This window comes from Lipophrys pholis (assembly GCF_963383615.2).
Source record: "Lipophrys pholis genome assembly, chromosome: 13".
NCBI classification, from domain to species: domain Eukaryota; kingdom Metazoa; phylum Chordata; class Actinopteri; order Blenniiformes; family Blenniidae; genus Lipophrys; species Lipophrys pholis.
The window spans coordinates 16,101,486-16,120,469 of record NC_137632.1 but is presented as its reverse complement, the minus strand read 5'-3'; the positions used below and the strand labels follow the sequence as shown (position 1 = coordinate 16,120,469).

General features: G+C 41.2%; 1 protein-coding gene across 1 annotated transcript in view; it reads left to right on the top strand.

The window, feature by feature from the left end:
• Nucleotides 1-10,290: 10,290 nt before the first annotated feature.
• erbb4b (erb-b2 receptor tyrosine kinase 4b) overlaps nucleotides 10,291-18,984 on the top strand; it is a gene marked incomplete at its 3' end in the record, with an annotated part of 315,584 nt that continues 306,890 nt past the window's right edge. The window contains exon 1 of the mRNA XM_080477811.1: nucleotides 10,291-10,687. Coding sequence (XP_080333937.1) covers nucleotides 10,609-10,687 — 79 coding nt within the window. The 5' untranslated portion in view covers nucleotides 10,291-10,608. The remainder of the gene's footprint in view (nucleotides 10,688-18,984) is intronic.

The following is an 18,984-nucleotide window of genomic DNA, read 5'->3' as shown; positions in this document are numbered from 1 at the left end:
TTATATACTAACATCTTTGCTATTATTATTATTATTATTGTGTCTGTTAAATCCACTTTTTATTTCATGTCTTACTGCGGTCAGTGAATTCCTAACATTAACTCATCAACTCTTGGTGAATCAATGACAAAGTCAACAATGTTACGTAAGGGATTCTCCTATAATGGTTGCAAATTGTATTTTACACCTGCTTAGACTCCAATAAGAATAAAGTCACTGGCTGACTGTTGATTAAAAATCACTACAAATATGGAAGAACTGACACCAGATCAGTTTGGATATATGGCCTATGTGCATTTGTCAAAATGTGAATTTATCTATATAAAAAAAAAAAAGAAGAAGAAAATCTACCACTAAAATTAAATTCAGTATATAACTTAAATGACATACATGGGCTTTCATCAGCTTCAGTTTTTTTCCTTGTACACTGTAGTATTTTTTCTTTGTACAAGAACTGATACCGTATGACCTTTTTTAATGGGGTTATCTCACTTGAGCAGCCATGTTATCTTCCACCTGCCAGAGCATTCAGGCCATATAATTATGTGTTTGTATGCTTCCTGGAAGGAGAGAAAAAGAAAAAGAAAACACTTCAATCAAGGCTCAGACGGTTAGTATTTTTTTTTTCCTACACAGGATTTTTCTATACACAATTTCAGTCTTCAGCTAAAAGTGATATTGAGTTTGTGACATACAGCGATGAACTTTGACTTTTCACCTGCTGTCTGTGGACAAATCCCTCTCCCATGGCCACGTGTCTCCTGGAAGATTGTGAATCCAGAAGATATTTATAAAGATTTCTTTCTTTCTGCACGCACACGCGCACACGCACTGTCTAACAACATACGTCGTGTGCTTTTTTTCTTATTTCTTTTCTGAACTATGTGTTTAGAGAGCGTCTTCTATTCATTTATTCTCCCCTACTGCCATCCAGTGGTGACTTACTGCTATCAAAGGGTGGCGCTCACTTTTTTTCTTCATCACGTTGGTAAAGCCGTCAAACACATCTCTTCAGTAAGTATTCCATTCACACGCTGAAACGTAATTCACTTACCCAGTTTGCAGTATTGTTCAGAGACATTTCTCTCTGTTCATCACTTCTTCATTATATGAAAACACGTTCTACCGTTTTGCCCATTTGCAACCTCTCTTTTTTTGCACAGCGGAACGTGAAGTCTTCATCTATGTATTTTATCATGTGCATTCTTTATTCATTCATTTATTCATGCATTCATTTCCAAGGTGGGTCGACCAGCCACCTGTCATTGTTCCTCTTGTTCATCCAGCATGGATAGCCTCACCCCCTGCAGCCACAAGTTGGACAAAGGTCTATAAGCAACAAGACTGGATGGACAGATGGATGGATTTCAGAGGTAATGAAATAAAAAAATAAAAAAGATTGATTACAAGCTATCTTTGCTACACTGTTTAAATTCATGACCATGCTGTAATAATTCTTTGCATGATTGTGTAATAAAAACACATCCGAACACAGGCTCCGAAAATGAGTTTTTATTGAAAGATGGAGACCAATTTTGTCGCTATTACCGCGGGCCCCTCTGCTGAACATGCTTCATTTATTTATTTATTTATTTAGTTAGTTAGTTAGTTAGTTAGTTAGTTAGTTAGTTTCTACTCATATTTTTAGTTTTCTTCTTTTCTCCTTTCTTCAGACCTGTTGTTAATAAGTAATACCTGTTTTAGAGATAGCTGGACAGATTGCGTATGATGTGCTTGTGAAGTGCGTTAATGAATGTGTACTTTGTAGAACTTGCTAAATATCAAAGTTATAAAAAACAAACAAACAAACAAAAACATCCCAAATTCATAAAACCATTATTAAAAAAAGAAGAATTATCAGGTAATGAAAAGTGAGTTCTGGACATTTCAATGTTTGTGTTGCAAATATCAGTGCAAACGACTCCAAGTAATAAATACAAGCTGCTGACTATAATTATGATTACTCGCTGAGTTCTGTGTGTTTTCTCTTCAAACGTTAGACGGGGGACGTTAGGATGGCATTTTGAGTTCCATCCTGTAGGTGGCAGCATTGTAAAGAGAACCCGTGCTGCATCACCAGCAGGGACGTTTTCCTCCATCCACATCAGCCTAATAGTGCATAGGGAGATCTCATCTAAGACAGCATTAATAACTTGAGAAAAGTCCTCTCCCTCCCTCGTTGTCAGGTTTCACTTGACATGGTTGGCCTCGTCTGAACTTTTGACCGGCCTGTAATTTGCAGTGTAAGCTATCCAATTTACAACACCTTCACAAGGGCACATGCCAACAATTATTCATTACTGCAGTGCTGGATACGTGTGTGTGTGTGTGTGTGTGTGTGTGTGTGTGTGTGTGTGTGTGTGTGTGTGTGTGTGTGTGTGTGTGTGTGTGTGTGTGTGTGTGTGCACCATTGCATATTTAACACTTCATACTAATAGAGTCACATTATACATCCAAAGCAGTGCGTAAAACAGGAAGTGGGTCCCTTGGGAGGTGCCAGTGAGCTTTGAGGAGGTGAACCAGCAGACACAATCTTCGGGGGGGGGTTGCTTTTTTCTAGCAAGAGTTTTTCTGTTTAATTTTGAGGAACAATATCAAGACAAAACAAGTGGTAGGTAAAATATGTTGAAAAGCCACACCTTTCCATCCATCGCTCCATCTTCTATCCCACTTTTCCTGTTCAGGGGTGGCGGGGCGCTGGAGCCAAGCCCAGCGCACTGTGGGCGAGGGCAGGATACACCCGCTTTATTAAATGTTCTTCAAAGAAAAATTGGAATTAAATGCTCCACTCACGTACCATATCACAGTGAAAGAATTGAACTATTTCAAGTGTGATTGTGTTGTTGAATTGTTAACAACAATAACTCATAACATAGAAAACATTAGAAAGTCCTGTCTCGATACCAAATGTCCTGTGAGTCAGATGTGATTCCAGCTCTGTTGAGAGGAGCTCAACTCCTGCGTTAGAGTATCAAGATGTGTGTCGCCGCAAAGAACCGCATCTGAGCTAAAGAGGCATCAGCACAGTAAGCACTGATGTGACTGATGGTAAAATTAAGTCTGCCATCGCTTTCGTGAATCACCAAACATCTGAACTTTTGCCCCCTGGGCACTCCATGACGAAGTGCCCCCATCCTCAGAGTGATCCGACTGCTCGTGCTCATTCCGCCGCGGGCACAACCCTCAGCAGAATCAGGCCGCTTCCGTCGGCGGACGGCGAGTATTCGTCAGCAAACTCGGCGGTGAGACGCGACTCGGTGGCAGTCAACATTTCCCCTAATGGGAAACAATTACACACTCAGTGGCTTCTTCAGTGACTTCTGATGAGTCTCATTCACTGAGGAAATGGCCACGTAATCATGTGTGTGTAATGCGCTAACGCTGCTTATAGCTCACTGAATCAGGCTCGTGCACGCAGCCACTCAGATCTCCAGCCGTCTCTTCCGCCGCCATATGAGTGTGACGACAGAGGAAGAGTGCGGGGATGGGGAAATGGATGCACGGCTCACGTTCTCGGAGGAATGTCTCCGCTGTTGTCGCTCTTTCTTTATTCATTCACAATATGTATGCAGACAGATGTCCTGCAAAGCTTTAGAATCCCTGAACGCTTCTTCTCTCTCTCAGGAGAGTGACGACGAGAATTAATAACACTGGGGAAATAGGCACTTTTTTTTTTCTTTTTTTTTATGATTTATGATCAGCCGGACGACCACGCTGATGTAAACACGCTGAGATTTCTTGTTCATGCAGACATTAAGGTTGCCATGACTTTTTCTTTGCTCCTGTCTATTTTCTGCTCAGAGTGCCTGCGCTGCCTTAAAAGTAGGAATTAGACTGGATGAATCCAACGCTTTTGAGTCAATCTTAAAGTGCCTTTCAGTAATTTGAATGACATCACTTTCACTTTGATATATTTTGACTGTTCTGTCTCACAAATCAAATTGGACTTTTTTTTGTCGAGAAACTGAACAGATTTATAAAAGATTCCCTAGAAACCTTTGTTGGTTGTGATAAAAAAAAAAAAAAGAAGGTTTAATTCAAAAGTGTCCTAGAACACTGTGGCAATGGAGAGATCATTGTGAGTCGATCATCTGTGTCTGTCAATAGTTGTGTTTAGAATACGACACAAATGATATCGACATGTATGATGGGATGTCACCGTGTGATGATTTCATGCTTCAATCAATGCAACAATGTAATGCTGTGTAATCCCGGGAGAAACTAATCCCATCATTGTTGCCACAGATAACGAAGTCTGTCATCAGCAGACACAAGTATTTTCTAATATAATTGATAGTACTGTGTCAGACACTGGGCCTGTGGTGTCTCGCACACATTTTGAATTCCCTCGACGTGACGCTTTTGGGATAGAAATCTCAAAAGTTCCTTTTCCTGATTTACTCCTGACAATTCATACAGCTTTCTGTGCAGACGTTCCTTTTTTTTTTTTTTTCTAGGCTTCTTAACAAAATATACCAGGGTTTGCATGTCATTGCGGATCTTGCGTTCACTGCTTTAGTTTTCCTCGCTTATGCAAAACGGTGTGGCATTACCTTACGTAAACAATTCTGTTTGGGGTGACTTTAATTTACTCTCGTCTCTCAATCAGCTTCAAACAAAAATGATCCATTGATCTTTTATACTGATTTATGCAGCTCAGGGTCACAGCAGGCTGGAGACGATGCCACCTGACGAGTCAGCTGACAGTTCGCTGCTCCATCACAGGGCTGGGAGACAATCACACACACACACACACACACACACACACACACACACACACACACACACACACACACACACACACACACACACACACACACACACACACACACACACACACACACACACACACACACACACAAAGAGTGTCACTGAATAGCCACAAATGCATGATTTTTTTGCACTGTGAGAAAACTAGATTTCAAGGAGAAAGCACACACAGACTTGACAAGCAACAAATGGAAGCAAAGGAAAAAAACAATGCCGTGTAAGAAAACAACAACATATTACTGTCACTTTAAAAAAAAAATTATAAAAAAAAGGGGGGAATGGTTAGTGTGTAAATGTAAATGTTCTGATGATCATTAATACATTTTTGACTTTGTTGTCCAAAAGAAAAGGAGGTGATAAGGCTGTCCATTAGCGATGAATAATCACGAAGAAGCGCCGATAGGTGGGGGCGCTTTCTGATTGAATTTTTATCTGCCAACGTGTCAAATGATGCGTCGTCTGTGTTTATCTCCGCGCTGTCTTGTATGACTTGAGCCCAGCCTGCAGCCTGAGATGTCAGCTGACGCCGATACAATCAATTGCAATCCGCGTTTGAAAATTCTCATTACTCCTGTTTGTACCTGTCATTATGAAATGAGAAGCTGTCCGCAAACCACATCTGATCCAGAATGATGAATGCGCTTATCAATGCACGCCTTAAACCCAGTGGCATGGGCATTGTTAAAGACATATAGGTAGAATTAGCCAGTTTCATGTAATATTCTTATTGATCTACACTTATCACCGTTCACGGCAACAAATCGACACAGTCGGTAATATTGATTTGGGATTCCAGCACTGTGTAAATAGTCTGAGGTGTTGAGATAGGTTTTGAGCTCCTTTGCCGCCTTCCGCAGACGACTTCAGCGTTATCTATTGAACAAAAAGCACTTTTTGTTTTGACAATAACAAATGCTTCTAAGTCTTTTCGGCTCTCACGTCTAAAACTGATCATTTTCTTTATATTTATTTTTTAAAATAAGTATCCATTTTATTTCTGCCTTATTGTTTGGGGAATGCTAGACGGACTTAGAGGCACGAAAGAAGACCCGTCGCTCTTTCTATTGCCATCCGAGGGTTACTTTTGTCCAGCTCAAAGAAACAGGCAATTTAGTGTGGAATGCTGCTCTTCGGATTTTATTTTATCTATTGGAAGTCCCACTCCCAGCGCCATGTTCGAAGGACATTTTAATGCAGGCAGAATCTAACAGAGTTCAGTTAAAGTTAAAGAACACATATAAATGTTCACTTTTCATTTTCTGCATGGCTCTGTTAAATGTTTACGGTTCCATTTCCTTTACTGCCACCAAAATACATTTATGTCATAAATGAAAAATAATAAAGGGAACTGGACAGTTAGGATCACCAGCAATTGTGTCATTTGAAAACAAAACCCAGAATTTTACAAATCTCCATCCTTTATACTTCTCCATAAATATAGTTAGTCATGGGTGAAGGCAGGGTACACTCTAAACAGGCCTTCAGAAACTCACATAAGGCATATAAAAGCCCATCATCAAACCAAGAATTATACAAACTCTTAATAGTATAATTAAGAGGTGTTTTGGGATACCTCTATGTCTATTCCTTTACTCAAAGTTAATTTTACTCACACTTAACAGCTTATATCATATAGTTAAAAAAAAAAAAAAAGAGTTCATCCAAAATCAGCTTCAAACTAAATAGTTGCTTTGTATGTACATTGTTTGAAAAACAAAGTACAATAGGCAAGGCAATGCAAGTGTTTTCATAGAGCACCTTTCCAACACAGGCCAATCCACAGTGCTTTACAAGGAAGCACAAGCAATCCATTAAAGCAAGCAATTAAAAATCTTAATCTGAAGCGATTAAGAGTATAAAATACTTTAAAACCTATCACATAAGGATTTCCCCCTGGGATTAGAACAGTGTGATTCTGATATAATGCAATTTAACAAAAAAAAAACTAAAAAACTTTAATGTGTGAGAAATGTGTTTTGAACTTGGCCTTTGAGAAAGTAGCCAGTATGTTGAGTTACTTGTTAGTACATAGTCAACGCAACAATAGCTATACTTCAGTATAAAGTTATAGTGATGTTTTCCACCTATCATAAGCTGAAAAGCATTTGTGCCAATAATATGTGCAATTGTAAGCACTATATAATCATACAGATCAGGTCTGTTTATTATCCTCCAAAACTAGGACATTGAATTTTCACCCTCTGAAATGTAAATTTAAAAGCTAGTGTTTGATGAAGCGTTACAGCTTTTCACCATATTTCTGCAGAAATAACTTGATTGGACAATAAAAGTCGGATGGGATTTTTAATTGAAAAAAAAAAAAAAAAGACTAATTGTTTTAGCAGTCGACCACCAACTTGAAAGTCATCAGCGTAGCATGTATTTCAGGGTGAAATGTTCCTGATCTCTGCAACATGTGGCTGGGACAGTTTATCATAGTGAAGGTTTATCTAAGTGTGGGGGGAGAAGTGCTGTGCTGCAGGGAGAGATTGCCTTTACTTGCACGGCACCAACAGAGCAAAACAATGTGCCGCATGATAAAAAATTGCTTCATAACTCTCACATTGTGTGTCTGGCATCATTATGAGGCACAATAGCCTCTGGAGGGGCCTGGCTTTTATTGGCGTGCCTCTTGCAGCAGCAAAGTCTCATCCATTAAACAAATCAGGGGGTTATGTATTAGATTAGCCGTACAGCGGCACAGGGGAACGCCGTGAAGAACACATGAAACCTTGTCTCATTCCCACTCATAATCCCTGGAATAAATTACCTAATTGACAGCATTAGGTTGATACTGTCAGGAAGTGCCTCTTAAAGCATAATGCATAATGAAAATACACAACGTTGCTAAATTGCATTTTTGGTATTAAAAATGATAAACAGCAGCCATTTGGGGCATATTTAGAGTGAAGCCTTTCCCCGTAGCATGCTGCCAGATCTCATTTTTCCATATTTCTTAATGAATTTGTGGTGTCAGTGATATTAAAAGCTCATTTCTGCTGAGGAATATTTAATAAAGCTTCCATGTGATAGAAAGCCAATGTCAAACAGAGAGTCAGGGAACTAGTTGGTGGCAGCTTGAATCACCCGCCGCCCCCTGCTGTGTCATTCTGCTGGTCCTGTGACCTGTGTGGTGAGAAATGGACTGCCCCCCACTGGTGAAGGGTCACTACTGCAGGAGAGGTTCAAGAAGTGCCCCTCACAGTTCAATGCACTATTCATTTTGCAGCCAAGCTGAAAACAACAAAGCCTTTTTGACTTTCCTCAAAGTGAAAACTGACTGCATCCCAGTTTCCGAAAAGTGTCAGATACAGTCAGAACGGGGGAGTTCAGCTCTGCGCGTGTGTGTGTGTGTGTGTGTGTGTGTGTGTGTGTGTTTGTATGTGTGTGTGTGTGTGCGTGTGTGTGTGTGTGTGTGTGTGCGTGCGAGTGGCGTGCCTCTCTATTAAAGCAAACAAGAGCCCTGAATGATTTCTGGATGTGAGGGACCTGCATGTTGCTGAAAGGAGGCTGTCTATTGATTATTGTCAATCATTGCTCACACATATATTTTGATGTAATGGAGAATTGTAAGGTGAGGTAAATGGCTCCTTGAGTCATAACAGATCCAACAGCCAGTCACTTTTAAAAGAGCGTAAATGTCATATTTCTGACACCTTTATAATGGAAAACAAAGTGCTTGCAGTTACTTCTATGTCTTATGGTTAATCCAATGTTACAAAACAAAAATATAGTCATTTTTTTTGCTATTTCTGGAAAAAGGACCTAATGCAATGAATTTTCGTGTAAGGGTTATGGAGAAGAATAAAAACGAAGACTTTGACGTATATAGAGTTACAAGATATTTCCAAGTAACTAGCACAAGAAGATTGAAGGTTCTTGTCACTGTCGCAACGACAATGAATTTCAGATCAGCACTTTCTGTATTTGCAGCATTAAAAGACAGGTTATATAAAGCAATGTTAAAAACAGATTAAAAAAAATATTTACAACCAAAATATATACAAAAAATAGAAAATGTGGACTCCAGATGTGAACATTAGATAACCATAATATTGTAATAAAGCATAGGTATTCTGGTTCAGGTAAAGATAACCTTAAAAAGCAAACTGACTCAGGTAAGCTGGACTTGGTCATATGTCTTGGAAGATGTTTTGCCTCTTAATCAAGTGGCTTCCTCTGTTGATGACCAAGTCCTTTTATCGGCCCTGGACTTATCCTGGACTTAGCTTCAATTTTCATTGTGAGAGCAAAACAGTTCATCTTTCTATTGCTCTATGGATCCCAACAACTGTCAACAGAAATATACTGTACTATGACATATATCAGGAAGTCTTGCATTGAAGCAGAAATAACTACTTAGACCACGTGATAGTGGCTCCTCTTCCCTCATTTCGAATGCCTTAGCAATAAACAGCACCGAACTAACCTGATAAATATCCCAACATATGAGTATTTTCTTTTTCTTCTCTTGTTGCTGAGGTTTAAACACTTTGCACGATCACTCCAGAGTTTTGCATGACTTTTTCAGACTTGTGTTCATGTTTGAGTGTGTGGATTGAACTTTGGGGTGGCGGGCAGGGACAGCCAGAGTGCACTGTTTTTGTCCAGATGTGTAGACATATTGTAACTCCAGGAGGTGTTCAACCTTCTCAAGTGCAGAAGTAGGGAGCAGCTGTTGGAAAGTAATAACCTTTTGTCCCATTGCCCCCCCCCCCCCCCCCCCCCCCCCCCAATTCCCATTATCTTAGTTATTTTTCCTTCCATCACCACAAAGTCACTGCTTTCAAACTGTTACAAATGGCTCAGTGAGAGCAAGAATATCACTATCTAAACGTTCTATTTGACTTTTATTTGTGTCATTTGCACCAGGCCATTCTCGGGGAGGAAAAATGATTACCCGGGATATGGAGAGATATTGCCTTCAACAGTAATGTTTTCTGATAACTGAGGAAAAATGGGAATCTTTATTTACAATGCAGCGTGAACACAACAATTGGGGATGCTTGACGCTTCGCTGACTGATCATGCTTCTGTTTTACGGCTGTATTAAAAAAACAAAAAACAAATAAACAACAACTTTAAAATGGAAAGAAAAAAATACTTGGACAAAAAAGGCTAAAGTTCACTGCATGTTTAATGGCCAACATACGAGTTTTGCATCACTGTTTCCACTGTCCACGTTTTAATGCAATATATTGTATCATGTTTAGTTTGAATTTCTTGACCACATAAAACGCCTTCTGTGTATCATTGAGCTTTGTATCCCACAGAGGAATCACACACCTGTCAGAGTACTGGGTTTGTCTGTGCGGTGGTCACTGTGACAGGTGCAATACAGCCGATGCACTTATTTAAGGGCTTTTTGCGATTCGTGTCGACCAATGGCATCGCCTACCAAGTTGAGATTGGCGGGTCTAAGAGTAATCGACGGCCAAATGAGCCAATCATACGTTGTGTGGGCGGGGTTACGGCACTCGGAGGTGTGTCTGCAGAACAGCGAGTCTGCAGCTGCATACTGTTTTCAAGTCGGGGAGTAATGGCATGAGTACTGCTTTACGCTATTAAGACCAGCTTTTCAGTGCGTGCGTTGGAAATTGATAACTGACTGTTTCTGCATTCGGGAGAAGTCGAAAACTGAGGGCTAAGACTTTGGAGGGTCGAGGCGGAAGGACTGTCGGACCAACTGTAAACTTGACCGAAAGCATCCAAAAGTCGTCAAACTTGCACCCCGAAGAAGCGTCAGGCGCAAACGGTTCATCCTTTTTGGCTCTTCCAAGGAAGGACACTGCTACTGGACATGTGAATTTAAAGGAGATAACCTGCCAGAGCACAACAATGAAACCAACGAGCGCCCCGTGTTGCTTCGGCTTTCTCCTGACTTTCCTCCTGTTTGGGTTCAGCTATTCACAATCAGGTGAGTGCGCGCCAGCCGCCTGTTATTCGATGCGCTTCCCTGTGCGCAGTTTCTTGTCTCCCTGGAGCTGGCCAGTGCGCGCAGAGCGCAGCGCCAACTATTCATCCAGCATACTTTTCCATCATTTTTTTTGTTCTTTGTTACGCGCGTAATACGACTGGAGGTGTTCTCATCCAAGCTACATCAAATGTGCGTTTTTCCACCACCAGCCTCGAGTTCTGATGTTGGAGTATTGTCTAAAAAAACAACAACATGCACATCACTGCTCCTAAAAAGAAAAAGAAAAAGAAATGCTTGACGTACAGATCCCAGCCTCACTGAGAGACAGGTGTTGGTGTGAGCAGATGGCACATTGAAGCAGTGCATCTGATAAACAGAATGAATCCAACCGAGCGACTTGCTCTGTTGTCTTCTCGCACAGAGGGACACTGTATGTCACTGAATGGGTAACATTTGATGTCCATCACACGTGTCCTTTCGACAGTGTAGACAAACACGCAGAGGAGTGACAACCTCACTCCACAACAGTGCTCCTGTTCTCGCCCTCCTGTGGATACACAGGCTGTCTAAATGTATAAATGTTCCCTCTAAACTCTTTTTCCTTACCCTTCAGACTAATTTATTTTCAAAATAACCCATTGGTCGTCGTGTTAATAAGATGTATCCCCGTGGTTATCGTTTTTAATTATTGCGTTGGCAGAACGGCGGGTTGCATTTCACAGCTTTACGCACCGCAAGCGTTGTCGATCAAACGGCACACGTTTGCTCCAACTACTTTAAGTTAAAAGTCCTACAGGCACTCTTCTGGGAACAGTCCACTGCTGGTGTGTTTTGGAGTCGATAGTCGGTGTGTGGCTGTCACCTGTGCAAACGATGATAACTGCTGAACATTCATCCATATGCATTCTGTAATCGGGATGAAAGCAAAGCGGATTAGCGTGAAATTACATTATTCCTCATTTTATAGTGCGGCCCCTGGGGGCTGCCGCGGACCACGGTTTGACTCTCGGCGTTGGCAGCGCGCGGGAGCTCCACGCTGACAGTGGCAGTACTGTTTGTACAGTGCAGGGGCGCTCTTTACGCACGGGGAGGCATAGGCGCACTTGGTGAGGCGTGTGCGAACCCGTTCGTGTATGTGTGTGAGGGACGGAGAGATGGACAAGACGAATAAAATTCTCCCTCACCACCATGCAAAATCACCTTCAGACAGGACTACATCTACAATCAGATTCGAATCAGAAGGGATTGCGTCCACAGAGTATAGTTCACACATATTCGCATCAGTTACTTTATTTCCCTGTGGGGGGAAAACAAAAAATACACACATTGAAAGAGACCATCAAACAAACTTGCTTCAACCATTTAGTGTTATTTCAGTCTTGATTTGTGTTGAATTCTGGTGCTTTTCGATAATAATTTCATGTAGTGCGCAGCCCCGTCTCACACTCGGTGCATTTCTGTTAAGAGGTCTTAAACTAAGTTTTTGCCGGTACCACTGTTGCTGCGTCGTTTGAAGATTGAATATTGGATAGATTTGCATCGTTGGGCTTTTAGTTTGATCTCACAGGCCCGGTGGTGAAAAATGTGCACCTGGTGGCACATTGAAAGGGACCACGGGGCGTCAAATTAGTTTTCATTATAGCGCTTGCAGCTTTTAAGGCACGATAAAGGTTGGTCAAAAACACTGATTCCCTTTTATGAAACATTATTCCCCTCAACGGGTGTTTTTTAAATTTTTTAATCTTGTTTAAAAACCGCAGTTTTGTGATTTATTCCTCCAGGATCGTGTCTTTTAGATGACGTACACAAGCAACCCCTATCAACAAAGTTTAAACAAAGACAAATATATACATTTTTTTATGTTAATTTGTATAGTTTTTACCTCCACCGCCTGTGATTGAGTAACGGAGCCGAAAACGATCAAATGAAAAAGACAAGACGACAGTGGGGAGCACTTCCACATTGAGGGACTTCATTTAACAGAGCACAGTGGAGCGCCGCGCCGCGCACCAATACAGGACAGCGAACTGAACAAACGTCAGTGTGGGATTCAGAATAAACACGAAGCTGTGCCAACGGAAAATAAGCCCGTACGCAATTACGACGCGCCAGGGACTCCGTGGCGCGCATAAGTTAAAGGGCACAACGTAAATGATAAGTGTGCGCACATGTTTCCTAGTTCACTTGACGTAAAATTACGTGTCCTATGAACCGAGTTCTGATTAAGAAATCTTCTATTTTTTTGTTTTTTTTTATTGCTTTAGGGACGTCACATTTTAAACATCTTGATTGGCTCTCCATAATTTTCTAATGCTTTCCTAAACCTTCCCCTAAACTGGCTTTAATAGGATTTTGCGATGGCAGGAGGTTCATTTCTGCAATATGCTGAGGGTACCCCCAGTGATTCCCCTGCACAGCATCCCCCTCTTAATTTGACTGCAGGTATACACTGAAGCTGGAGGAACTGGGGAACATAGAGACTGAACATGTGGCTAATTTCCAGTTCTCTGTCTGCAGTTGTGAATATTCATTAAATCATCTGTTAAATACAACTACACCTTAGTCAGTGTGGTCACTGCAGTGCCACAAGCCTGCAGAGTGATGTGCCTGCTTTGTAGTTTTAAGCAAGTTTTGACATTTTCTAATTTGAGGTAAGGTGCACGGAACAAAACGGCAAGCTGTTGAGGATTAGTTTTATCCACCTTTTACAGGTGTCACAATGGCAGTCCTTTCCCACTGTGTATAGTATATCAAAATGTTTACAAGGAATTGAGGCGCGGCGGGAGGCTCATCTCTAGAAGAGAAGCGTGAGGTTTTGTTATTTCTTTTCTTAGTTTTGTGCTCTCACTACACAGACTAACACTTCTTGTACAGTTCTCTTTGTGTATTTTGTTGTTTTGCTTTTTTTTTTTTTTTTTTTTTTTTTTGCCCAGCTCGAAGCATAGGGAAAGAATGGTGTCACATTTAGCAGCCCACACAGCTCTGCTGCTCCACAAAGCCCTCTTACAGTCATATCTGCTGTCGCCTGTTAAAGGAGCTTTGACCCTTCACTGCCACCCGGCTTTTTAATGGAATAATGGCCGTCTTTGATTGGGCTGGTCATCCACTTCCATTTGTTGGAAAAAGGAATGTGAACCTTTGTGCCATTGTCGCCGCTGTCTCGGCCTGGGTCGGACACCAGGAGCAACATATGACCATGAATCTAATATAATCTAATCCCCAATCGTCTGGTATTGCTTTTTAAAACATGTAGAGAAGAAAAAAGGACTGAGTTAATATCTGACCAGACACATGCTGTTATTGTGTAGGATATGCTCCAAAGCATCGATGTAGGTGATAATAATAGAGTTTCCTTTTTTTCTAGTGAGTTGTTGATGTTTCCTTTTATACAACAGTTGTAAAATGCCAAAAGACAGACTACAGTTTATTGTATTTCTCTCTCCTGGGGCTTTCACTCTGCAGCCAGATAAAGAATAAATAAGCTTTCTGTTGTTTTAATCTAAACCAGATTCAATGTGTGAGTGGTTTATACCATTCAGTTTTTGATGCATCTCACCTTTTGTTTTTGTAAACAAGGGGGACTTTTTTTTTCTTCCCTTCTTACAATTGTTGCACACTAAGATACTGCAATGACAAATGTTTTCACATGGATGGAGGGTGTGTGTGCATTGGTTGTATATACCATATATGTGTCCTTTTAATTCAGCAAATTAGTTTTCTTTGGTTTGAATCTGATATTTCTGTAATCGCAATGACTGGCCACCATATGGATGTATAACTGTTAACATTTTGTCATATACTTCCAGTTGGAGCTTATATTCGAAGGCACGAGTGGTAACATTGTTTTGACTTGTTGACTTGTCAGGCCTCATAAGCCATTAGACTGTATGCAGCCAGGAGAAATGATTGGCTCATATCCTTGGTGACCTTTATCAGCTCTGCACCCTCATTTATCACCTGCAGCTATGAATGCTCCACACATGTGCTTATGTTTTGCCATGTATCATTGTCATCTCGGCTGTTAAATGTCTTTGTAGTGAAAGATGTCATAATTGGATCGGCGCGTTGCCCGTGTCTGCACATGCTTGATTCGGCTGGCTGCTATTCACATGATGTGTTTAAAATGCAAAGTCCATGTTTGGAGCTCGGCTTACAAGCAATTAGATTACTGCTGATTTGATAAGGTGCGTTGAAAAGGGAATGCTTGTTTTCTGTGTTTGAGTCCTCCCTTTATCTCGTTTCCCCCTGCTTTTATGGTTTCTCTTTTTGCTCTCTGTAAATTGAGCCAGCTTTAGCTTTTTGTATTTGTGAGGGAGAATGAAGGCACACGGAGCAAAGAAGGAGACACACAAATAGAAATACTGATAGCCTCTCTGCAACACAGGCCCTGAGTGCTGAATGCGCAGTATTCAAAGTCCTTCATTAACAAGGTAGTGAAACACACATACATGAGCGAGGTTCTGCTTGATATCTTTACAATGCGCTACAGCTAGTTTAGACAGATTGGGGACTGAGTTTCGGTAGTGGGGAAATCAATCAGCCGTGCTTTAATTAGGTTGGCAAATGTGCATTTAGGACCACCAAGAGGAGCTTGCAGTCAAAAAAAAAAAAAAAAAGCAATACAAATTCTGGCTGCTTCTCAAAGTTTTCAGTGTTTCTATGCATTGTAATGTGATGGACTAAACACTCCAAGAAAAGGGGGCAAATAATGCCGTGTCATGCAAGGCGCAGATATGTGTCAGTCAAAATCTCTACTCTAGGCACATTTTCTCTGTACCATGACTGCTAAAAATTCAAAATTAGAGAAGCCAGCTCTGCTGTTTCTCCCTCTCTGAATGTTTTTAGACATCTTGCGAGATATTAGACCATCAACTCTTGTATTCTTTTTTTAACCTTCAGTTTGTTGAATAAAGTTTTGATTTGGTGTTTGCATAATCGTTTTTAACTGTGGTGCATTAGTTTAATTAGATCCACAAAAGAAAAAAAAACCAAAAAACAACATTGGGCGCTGATGCCAGTGTGCGTTGTACATTGGCACATGCACTCTAAGACACACTCCCACACGCTTGCACACATACCCACGCACTCATACTGCCTTCACCCTGGGCCATCACTCTTGAAGTATAAGGCAAATGTGCCAGATCCAGGCCCTTGGAAGGCTCAGTCCTGTGTTCTCTAAATAATGTAGATGTCGGGAGTCTGAACGCACCATGTATGTCTGTCAGTTTGTGAGACTTTTGATCCCCTTTGTTGTTGCTGCTACTCTTATAACAAAAAGCCTGTCTGTCCTCCGCATCCTCCTGGAGGGCTGCAGGAGGCTGTCAGCCACCGACCCTTTTGACAACCACATTTTGAGGGCTTCAAAACGCGGCGACAAAGGATGGGGAGGATGCACGCGTATCGTGTGTGTTTGCATGTGTGGTGGCTGTCTCTGTCGGCGTGCGTGTGGATGCATGGTTGGAGGGATAGAGGGTGACTGACAGACTAACCAAGCTCTGGAGACTTTCTCTCTGCTCTGGTGTCTGCCTGTTCTTCTTCCTCCGCCCACCCTCTGCCTTCATCTGTGGCTTTGTAAGCCTCCACATTATGTGGGAGCATTAAAATGACAATGGAAATTATAGCTAATCTTTGTTAAGACACACTCATTACTGCCGCATTTCAGAATGAGAGTCCGACGATAAGAGTTGATCTGCCATGTTTTGTTTTTTTTCCCCCTCTCCCTCTGAAGAGACAGCCTGACACATTGGATTGATGTGTTTTATTCCCACTTTTTTTGTTATTTTTCTATTCCCGCTCACAGTTAATAATGGTGGCAAACATATGAAAGGATGATAATAGGCTGACAACTTGGGCATGAAAGACGAGCTCCACCTTCAAACGAGCTTTTCATGCAGTCCTGCGTGTGGGTGTGTGTTAAGGGGCTGATTTCTCCTAACTCTCTCCCCCCTCTGTCTCTTTCCTCTTTTAGTAATCCCCTTCTAAAATATTCATAGCTAATCTGCATGTACAATGTAATTACAGACAGCTTTGAGTGATATCGGATATGGCCGGCGGAACACTCGCTTCACGCAAAATCTTGATTTGGTGATTTGTGTGCCTGAATACGTATGAAACAGACTTAAGGATGAGTTGTTTGAGTTAAGGCTTTTTAGAGTATGTTAAAACAAATAACATCTCTTCTGGACCGCTTTCTGCAGCTGCAGTGAGAGTTCTCAGTCTTACTTGTGACAAAAAAATAACCCCCCCACGTTGTTTTCTTTTTAAAAACTCTGTTATTTTATGGTAATTATCAGAAGTTAGCTCTGCGTTGGTACTTTGCACACAGTTAATGCGAATGCTCCTGCAGAATAGACCCCCGCCCCCCCCACGAAACTATCCCTCGCGTCTTTCTGTTTCACCCCCACCCATCAAACCCATGCTCCCATCTTTTCGGGTGTTGCCGGCCCCCGTGTTTTTGTGCTAATGGTGCGCCGTGCCCTGTATGCTATTCTTGCAGGGTGATTTTTCACTCGTGCAGGGTGGGAGGGCGGGGAGTTGGGGTGTCCTTTTCAAATGAAGCACTTGGCGTTTGTGACCTGTAATAAATGAGTTTGCAGTCAGTCATGGCAGCTGTAAAGAGACATCTGGGAGCAGAGGAGAGAAAGAAATTGAGATATCCCGACTTTACTGGGGAACAGTTTATCTATGCAAGGGTGAGAAATAGTGGCACCGAACATGCAATAATATATATATATATATATATATATATATATATATATATATAACATTTTACATAGACATCGCAGAACGTGCAGGCAATCTATGACTGTAACAACACAAGGGTCAATATAACTCCGTGTTCATTTTACTTGAGAATTTCATCCAAACATTTAAAACACAATGCAGCTTTCATATGGTTCGGTTCAAATTAGGCACCTCCCTGGATATCAACCTGTTATTATTCATTGTCTATTCTCTCTATAAAAGGAGAGAAACAAAGACTACAGTAAAGAATGAAATGCAAAGTAAAATGAGCATTAAAAAAAAAATCATTGCAACAAAAGGACAAACAATGTTTAGTTATATTTGTATTTTCAGGACCAGGAATAGATCTTCTTTGGCATCATGATCAAGACTGCGGTCTTGTTTTTGCTCAAAATGCTTTGACATACTGCTCTTCCACCCAAAAAAAAGAAGACTACTGGGATTATTAGTATGTTAACATAAAAACATCAGTTGAGCTTTAAAAAAAAAAAAAAGTTTTTCCGAGTAGTTTTGACTGGAATATTGATTTTGTTCCACAAGAGTACAAGCTAGAAAAGAAACAAAAAAAGACAAGGAATAAATGAATCACAGGGCTTGGTGGAGTAATCATTGAGTTGTTGGTATTGATCTGTTGCTCTTTCAAAGCCCACATTATGGCTATTACTGCCCCTTAACATCAGACAAAGGCGGAGTTATCTGTAGTTAAAGAATTAACTCTTTTTGTTTGTTGTGATTTTAAGGGTGAGATCAATATCTTCTAGCAGGTCAGAGGTAGGCGAGATAAGAACATCACATGGTAAAATAACAAATACCTCCCCTTTTTATAAATACATTTTAGGGATAGATTTTCAAAAACACAAAGGCTTTAAAGGAAACGTTAGATGCTCTTTCTCTTAACCCGCATTAGCGTTGCCATCACTGCTGTAGAGCAGCAGTCACCTTGCAGCAGTGCAGAAATAGCGCAGCTCTTTTTCCCTGGATGTGAAGGTACATAAAGCACAAGATGAGAGGAGCGGGAAAGGCAATTGACCTTGGCTGCTTTTGGGGGCTGGCTGTATAGCCATTCAGTGGGATGCCATGGGTCTGCAGCTCAGAGACGAAGGGAAATAAAGGGATAATGCTGAGTGTGACAGCCATTGTTCGAAATGTAGATTGATGGATTTTCGGGAATTCTTCAAGTTTTAACCATGCTGAAAGTGTGTCGTAATTCCCTGTGGTAATGTTGCGCACACTTTCTTTTTCTGGATCTTTGCTGGTACAGTATTAGGGAACTGGAACATCCGCATGGCATTTCTCTATCTCTTGGTCTCTCTCTCTCTCTCTCTCTCTCTCTCTCTCTCTCTCTCTCTCTCTCTCTCTCTCTCTCTCTCTCTCTCTCTGTAGAAATGTGTGATTAAAGGTTAAGGTGTGATGATAAGGGTGGAGTGTATATCAAATGTGAGAGGAGCTGACTAAGTGCGATGCTGGGCCAAAGTCAACCCTGCCTTTTTGTCCTGCTGCGCGAGACTGTTTACCTGAGACAGGGGTGCTTTATCTCAGCCAGTCAACAGAGC